Source organism: Corapipo altera, unplaced genomic scaffold (genome assembly GCF_003945725.1).
Source record: "Corapipo altera isolate COAL_440 unplaced genomic scaffold, ASM394572v1 135, whole genome shotgun sequence".
NCBI classification, from domain to species: Eukaryota; Metazoa; Chordata; class Aves; order Passeriformes; family Pipridae; genus Corapipo; species Corapipo altera.
The window spans coordinates 100,636-108,392 of NW_020885122.1; the positions used below are offsets into that span (position 1 = coordinate 100,636).

At 50.9% G+C, this 7,757-nt stretch overlaps 1 protein-coding gene across 1 annotated transcript; it reads left to right on the plus strand.

The window, feature by feature from the left end:
* Positions 1-204: 204 nt before the first annotated feature.
* PPP2CB (protein phosphatase 2 catalytic subunit beta) lies at positions 205-7,339 on the plus strand. The gene is made up of 7 exons (XM_027669976.1): positions 205-443; positions 4,022-4,231; positions 4,461-4,634; positions 4,850-4,939; positions 5,506-5,667; positions 6,497-6,615; positions 7,127-7,339. The coding sequence occupies exons 1-7, from the start codon at positions 342-344 to the stop codon at positions 7,197-7,199; spliced, it is 930 nt and encodes a 309-aa protein (XP_027525777.1). The 5' UTR covers positions 205-341; the 3' UTR covers positions 7,200-7,339.
* Positions 7,340-7,757: the final 418 nt, after the last annotated feature.

Genomic DNA, 7,757 nt, shown 5'->3' on the forward strand with positions numbered 1-7,757 from the left:
CGGGAGCTGTGAGGGGAGGGAGGGGCGTGGCGGGACAGCGAGGGGGCGGGGCCATGGAGAAGGGCGTGGCTCTGAGGGGCGGGGAGGGGGTGACAGCGGGGGCGTGGCCTCGGGGGGGCACGGGGCGTGGCTCCGAGTGGGGACGCGGCGCGCCGGAAGCGTGCGCGCGCACGCCGCGCACGCGGCGTGGGCGTGGCCGGAAGTGCGCAGCAGCCGCGGCAGGCGGAGGGCGCCGCCATTACGCGGAGCGGAGCAGACCCGAGCGGGCCGCGCGTCCCCGGCCGCCGCCGCCGCCACCCACAGGCGGGCCCGGGCCGCGCGGGGCCCGCCCGGCCCCCGCCATGGAGGAGAAGGGCTTCGCCAAGGAGCTCGACCAGTGGATCGAGCAGCTGAACGAGTGCCGGCAGCTGAGCGAGAGCCAGGTCCGCAGCCTCTGCGAGAAGGTGAGTGCGGGGCCCGGACGCTGGGGGAGCCGGCGTGGTGCCTGTGGGATATCGGGCGCCGGGAGAACACGGATGCGGCCGCGGGGATGTCGGGCGTTGGGAGAGCGGGCTGGTGCCTGCGGGATATCGGGCATTGGGAGACGCGGATGGTGCCTGCGAGGTGTCTGTCATCCTGGTATCCTATGCAACGTGTCGTAGCCCCGTGCTGAAAAATCAACCCCAAGTCAGTGAGGAAACCCCGTGACATCCAAGGTGGGATCGAGGGAAGCAGAGCGGGTCAGAGGGGAGGCTCGGAGCCTGCTGAAGGGGACCGAAATAGAAGGAGGAATGGTCGGATAAAGGACACCGTCTGCAATTCCGGGCTGTGGTTTGGACAGCCCTTGGCAAATGCCGGCTTGGATTGGTTTAGTGGAGACTGGCAAGAGTCTTTTTCTTTTTTTTTTTTTCAGTCTAGAGAAGGATCCTTAGACTGGTGTTGGGTTTTGTCTGAGAAGTCCAATAGCTCTGTGCGAACACTCCCTCTACACTGCAGACAGCAACCAAGTGAAGATTTTCCTTGGCTGGTGCTTCCAGCAATGATCCTGACTCCTACCTCACCCCCACTCTGCCTGTGTTTCCTTCCCTCCTTTTTCCTTCCCTCTTTCCTTTTTCAATCCCACGTTGGGAGCTTTGTGACTCTTTTCTCCAGAGCTCCATCGTTTCTGGGGGAGCTGTGGCTGCTGTGTTTTGGGAAGCTGGAGCTGTGGCAATTTGGGAAGCTGGAGGGCAGTGCCAGCAGACTGTGGCTGTGCAGGCAGGGAACAGGGAGAGTGGCAGCTCAGCTGGAGGTGGGCAGGGTGTTTGTCCTCCAGGTGACAGGTAGGTGTGTCATCTGTCACAAGCACCTCGTACTTCCAGGGTGCTGGAAAGTGGTGGAAAGGACTTGGACACGAAGGAAATACTGTGCTGTGCTCTGACTTGGCTTGTTTAAGTTTTGGGGAGTGGTTTTGTCACCCGGGAGAGGAGCTTACAAAAACCTCTGGGTGTGCAGCCCTGCCACAAAGCTGGTTTAGTTGGTTTCCTCGAGATAATATTTGGAGAAACTCTTTTGTCCCTTCTTAGCATTCCCTTTTTTGGGACTGATTCTGAAGAGACCAAGCACAGTAGTACCTCTTGCCTCGGGTTTAAATTTGTGGAATAACTCAGTACTAAAACAAGAAATCAAAATGAGGTGGGGAAAAAAATCCCCCTAAATCCCAGAGTTTCCATGTGTGTCATTTTTAATTACTGGCATAATGAGGGAAGGATTGGACATGACTGGGGTGCAGGTGAGGGAGTTGAGAGCCATTCTGCTTAATCCAGGTTAGGGATTTTTCACCAGAAAAAGGGTTTTTCACCAAAATAATGAAATGGGATATGTAAGAAGACAAGGAAAAGTCTGTCTCCTGAATTAAACAATAACCATAACCATCCCTGTCCTTGTAGCTTCTCTTTCCTATCCTTGTTCTTTGGGGGTGTAAGAAGGGCCACAATTTCACAGTGTGAAATTCCCGGTGTTGTGTTGAGTCACGGTCAGGAACGTTTCATCTCTCCATCTCTGCTCTCCAAGGATATCTTGTACACAAGCCACACCAGGAGCTGGGATGATGGGCAGGCTCACAGCTAGCAAACAGTCTGCTCTTCAAAGTCACTTTGAGCGCAGACATGGCAACTCTTGTTTAGGTTTGTTTAATGAAAACACCTGAAAGCTGCTTCTTTTCATCCTGACCTGGATATGGTTTTCATCCAGAACAAGTGGGACAGAGATGCTCAGGAAGCTGATAATGTTAGTCACTGTTTTCTATAGCAAAGGTAGCTAAAATTTGACTTGTAAGTCATAGTTATTTATCAGCCTCCTGAAATAAATAAGTGATGACGATGCCAGGCAGCCTTGCCTGAATCAGAGATTTTTATTCTTGTTTTTAGTGCTGCTTTTCGTTATTTTAAGTCATTTGATGTCAGTGCTCGCTCTGCACAGTGCAGGAGGATGCCCTGGGTAGTTACTGCTTTTCTGGGCTGTTTCTTATCGATGCTGAAGATTCTGAAGGTCTCGAAAATCATCGCGTGAGGGCAAACGTGGGCTCCTGGGCCTGACTTGAACCAGCTCTGCAGAGTTAAAATGCCAGCCTGGGTCTGTCCACGTGCACGGGTGTGTGTCTGCAGGGTGAGCTAAAAAGGGCTGCAGGGGAACAGCTGGTTGGCAGCGTAAGGAGCTGCTGCTTGTCAGCTGCCAGCTCCTCCCCTTCTCATGAGGGGAAACTTCTGGATCCTCCTGGTACCAGAATTTCAGGACCTGGGCTGGCCTGCCTTCCTGGGCTGGATTTAAGGTGGGCATATTTGCCCTGTTCCTGTGGAAGGGGAGCTCTGCTGAGCTCCAGCTTCCAGCTAAATGCTAGCCTGTTGCTGTGTGCAGCAGTCGGAACACACGGAGCAGCTGCTTTGTGGGTTTATATTTGTCTCTCCCCGAGGGTGGAAGCTCTCCAAAGGCACTATAAATGCTTTTAAAGATGTGTGAGCAGAATCTGAGTGCTACTATTGCACTCCAGTACAACACATTGAGCAGTTCCCAGTCGGATTAGGAGTGCAAGGCAGACCCCTCATCATCGAGTCCACGTGCAGGATGTGTCTTTTAGGGTCAGGGTCACATCCCTCGGGTTATGTTCCGTGCAAGGGGCATGCTGGATGCTGTCCAAGCTGTCCAAACTGCTTGGGGTTTAGTTATTCCTTCCCAATAGAAGCTTTCTCTAAAAGAGGCAAGGCAGCAAACACTGGAATGGGAATGCAGTCATCCTTGGGGAGCGCACTGAGGGTATCCTCGGGAAGCAGCTCCTTCCTGGCAGTAGCAGGTGGGAGCTACCTCATCCTGAGCTAAGGGATGTGGCAAAGAATGCCCAGATCATCACCTGCTGGTGACTGCTCAGCCCTGGTGATCTTCCCTCCCTTTTGCTGGGATCAGACCGAGCCAACCCGGGGGTGTTCCCTGTGCCTCCGGTGTGCCTGGAGCGCTGATCGGCATCAGTCAGCGAGCTGGAGGCAGCACAGCAAACCTGGTATTTGATAAGGATAATAATGTGGTGCAGATAGGCTACATTACATGGCTGTAATTAGCAGAGGAGCTGCTGGGTGTGGAAGGAGAAATGACTAAATCCAGGGATACCATCCCTCCATCTGTGGCCGTTTTGTTGCCAGCTGGGTATGGCCAGGGAAGCTGTTTGGGGCTCAGTATGTTTCAATTGCCTCTCACTTTGCTTTTCCAGTTGTATGTGACTTGCTTTTAGAAGTTACTAAACTGTTGTGCTTGGAAGAGGATTGGAATTCTGGCAGGGAAAAAGTGCCCTGGGCGAGGGAATCAGGCCTCGCCATAACAGACCTGCTTGTCCTGGTGCACAGGGATTTGGGAAACACACCTTGTCTGTCCTCACCCACCAAACTGTTTTTCCAGTGATCAGCTTGAGCCGCTTTGAATCCGGCTTTCCAGTGGGAATGCAGTGGAATAACATCCACACCTGCTCTTGGAAGAACTTCCTGCCTTTTTGACCTAAACGTGTTTTTCTTGCCAGGCTAAAGAAATCCTTACAAAAGAGTCGAACGTGCAAGAGGTACGATGCCCTGTCACCGTCTGCGGGGATGTCCACGGGCAGTTCCACGACCTCATGGAGCTCTTCAGGATCGGCGGGAAGTCGCCGGACACAAATTACCTGTTCATGGGAGACTACGTGGACAGAGGCTATTACTCCGTGGAGACCGTGACTCTCCTAGTAGCGTTGAAGGTATGGCTTGAGAGATTTGGGGCAAAACCTGTGATTTTGGGGAGTTTGGATTTGCTCTGGAGACTCTGGAGCTGACTTGAGCTCAGCGGATGTAAATTGATAGGCAGCAGTGGACACGTGCTGAGCACGGAGCTGAGCGCTCGGCTGCTGTTTGCAGTGTTCCATTACTGTGTCTTTCCGTGCCCGTGGTACGATTCCCACGTTAAGGAAGCGTTTCCTTCGTGCCCAGGTGCGCTACCCGGAACGCATCACGATCCTGAGGGGCAACCACGAAAGCAGGCAAATCACACAAGTCTACGGCTTCTACGACGAGTGTCTGCGCAAGTACGGCAACGCCAACGTCTGGAAGTACTTCACAGACCTCTTTGATTATCTCCCACTCACAGCTCTAGTAGACGGCCAGGTAAGCCTGGGAGAAAGAAAACACTCCGTTCCACAGGGTTCCTGCTGGCTGGATTGTCTGACAGCCACGAGAACAGTCCCAAACCAGCTCCCTTAAAGTGGTGGTGCCAGGGCTGTAATTGCCAACCGAGCTAAAAGCAGCTGATTTGGAGATCGTTCTTAACAACATGCACTGAATGGATTGCTGTGTTTTTTGTTTTTTTTTTTTTGGAACAGATATTCTGCCTCCACGGTGGCCTCTCTCCATCCATAGATACACTGGATCATATCAGGGCTCTGGACCGCCTGCAGGAAGTTCCACACGAGGTAATAGGAAAGGAAATGCCTCAGAAACTCCAATAATGCCAATGTATCCTCACACTGAAATCCATTTAAACACGGTTACACACGGATTATGGCCTTTCCAAAAGCCAGAGCAGGTGAAATATTTAGGCAAAGCACACCCAAATTAGTCTGCTTTGATTACAGCAGCCTACAGAAGGAGAGCTGTGGGGGTTTCACAGCTGTCTTCCACAGAATCACAGGATTTTTGGACTGTCAGGCTGACTCAAAGGGCAGTATTTGGCAGGGAAAGGTGTTTACTACATTCAGCCTCATCACAGATGTGGCTGTGAACTTGACAACCACCTCGTGAAGCCACATTGTGACACCATCCTTCCCCCCCAGCCAATTCCTCCTTCAGTGGTGTTTCATCCTTGTTCATCACTTTCTGGGGGCCTGAAACCAGGGCTGAAAAGCCACCCTTGGAGCTCCCAGGGCAGCTGGAAGTTGTGGGGCTTGCGAGTGTGTGTCCTGCTGGGAGTCTTGTTACTGTAAATAAAATGTGTTTCACCGCCTTGGCAGCGACCTAACAACGCTTAATCTTTCCCAAGGGTCCCATGTGTGATCTGCTGTGGTCGGATCCGGATGACCGCGGTGGCTGGGGCATATCTCCACGTGGTGCTGGCTACACCTTCGGGCAGGATATCTCCGAAACATTTAACCACGCCAATGGTCTCACACTGGTCTCCCGCGCTCACCAGCTGGTCATGGAGGTAAGGGCAAGCACTCTGCTAGCCAAGGGCTAACCAAACAGGGGCCACTGGTGTCTCCTCGCTGACACCTTCCACTGATGGGTTTGTTGACACCTAAGTCTTAGGCAGGCAAGTGCCAAGGAGAGGCTTTAATCATGTGAAAAAAACCAAGCAACGTAAAATTACACGGTGCAAATAAAGGGATGTCCTGCCCTTTCCGAGTAAATGTCCCCCTCCAAGTAAACTGCCAAAGGGACCTTGTCGCACCCTGTTTGTGGCAGGAATAATCTCCTTACACACTGACAGCTCTACTTGGGCTGCTGCTGCATCCGTAATACTCAGATGTGACAGAGGTTAAGCCATTTTTGGCTCTCAACAGGCTATTCTTGAATGTCTTGCTGGAAAGCTGCCAGGTGGGTCAATGGAGCAGATGTATTTTTAAAATCTGCTGCAGATAGATCCCTTAAGCAGTACCGTGTGTCTGAAGTCACCCGCATCCAGCAGGCAAACTGTCAGTGGTGGTGGATGGAAAGCTGAAGGCATCCCTAAAAATCTCAAGGCTTTTCTTGTGGTACAGCCCATAATTTGTATATAAAATGGATAAACACACAAATGAGGAATGGATGATGTCCTGGGGAGTGCTTGAAGCTGGTTTTGCCAGGTACCTGCTGCTGCTGCTTGCAGCAGAGCACCTATTTTGAAATGAAACCAAGTCACTTGGAAATAGTTAATGAGATCTCCAGTTTCACAAGTGCCTCGGAGCATTTCAGGCCTGAAGAGGAACTTCAGACAAGCTGAGGTTTAACAGAGACATTTTCTTTCTCTCTCTCTCTCTCTCTCTTCCTGGCAGGGTTATAACTGGTGCCACGACCGGAATGTGGTTACCATTTTCAGTGCCCCCAATTACTGTTACCGCTGTGGGAACCAGGCTGCTATCATGGAACTAGATGACACTTTAAAATATTCCTTGTGAGTACCCTGGCTTGGGCTGTTCTCTGTTCCTAGCAGGTCTGTGAGGAATGTCTGATCCTTTCCGAAGGGGTTCTCCGTGAAAAGCCAACTCAAACCACTCTGGGATTAATGTTGTTTGCTCTACCCTAAAAATAAGTAGTGAGTTAAGCTCCTAAAAGCTCCTCTTCCTGGCTGGCTGGAGAGTCAGAGCTTCTGCACTTTGATCCCTCTACTACCCAGTCTTGATGGAGAGAGTAAAAACATCCAGATTTATGTATTTGTTTTAACTTTTGGTAGCATGAGCTTTGTAAAGGTGGGTGAGAAGGTCTGAATTTTCTGCTCACGTGACAGTGGGGATGGGCTGTAAGCAGCAGTTTGGCCAATGGATGAGTTTTAACTCCCATGGACACTTGTTTTGGGAGCTGGGATGAGTAAAACAATAGCAGCAGGAGAACCAGTCTGGTATTTATTGTGGCGTTGGAAAATGACTTGTGGAGGAGGGTAAGTGATCCCTTTCTCTTCCCTGCAGCCTCCAGTTTGACCCAGCACCTCGTCGTGGAGAGCCTCATGTCACCCGTCGTACCCCAGACTACTTCCTATAAACCTCTCCCAACCTTTGTAGAAGGAAGTACACCTGGCATTTTAAAAAAAAAAAAAAAAAAAAAAGCAACAATATTTACACGTTTCTGTAAGAAATCAGGGTTCGTCTCAACTTCAAATCCCCATATGGACCAAAATGTGCCATAACAGAGGACGAAGAGCGTTTAGCACAACTTGAGACTGAATTCCTTACAACACTCTCTCTCTCTCCCGTGCCCATCAGCCCGAAAGTCAGTTTGCCTGCTGTATTTGTAGTCATTGTTTTCCTTCTGGACTGGTCAGAGAGGAAAAGGTAACTCTAACAAACACTTCATCTCCTTTGAAGCTTCTTTGTACATTTTTAGTTCTAGTGTTTAACTGGCATGAATTAGAGTTTGTTTTCCAGGGAAATACACACTAACTCCATCCCCCACCACTCTATTTTATTGGAAAGACCGCTCGACTTAACTGGAGAAAGGAAGTGATTCCTGCTTGGGAGTATGTTGTCATAACCCGGAAAAAAAGCGTTCCCTTTTTAGCTCTATTCCCGTTCTGTGCTGATCCTGCCCCCTTTTTTTTTT

Bases quoted from the DNA above. Each gene is read 5' to 3' on its own strand.
- PPP2CB (XM_027669976.1), top strand. From the start codon at position 342: ATGGAGGAGAAGGGCTTCGCCAAGGAGCTCGACCAGTGGATCGAGCAG. The intron at 444-4,021 runs GTGAGTGCGGGG...TTTTCTTGCCAG, and splicing joins TCCGCAGCCTCTGCGAGAAG to GCTAAAGAAATCCTTACAAA. The intron at 4,940-5,505 runs GTAATAGGAAAG...ATCTTTCCCAAG, and splicing joins TGCAGGAAGTTCCACACGAG to GGTCCCATGTGTGATCTGCT.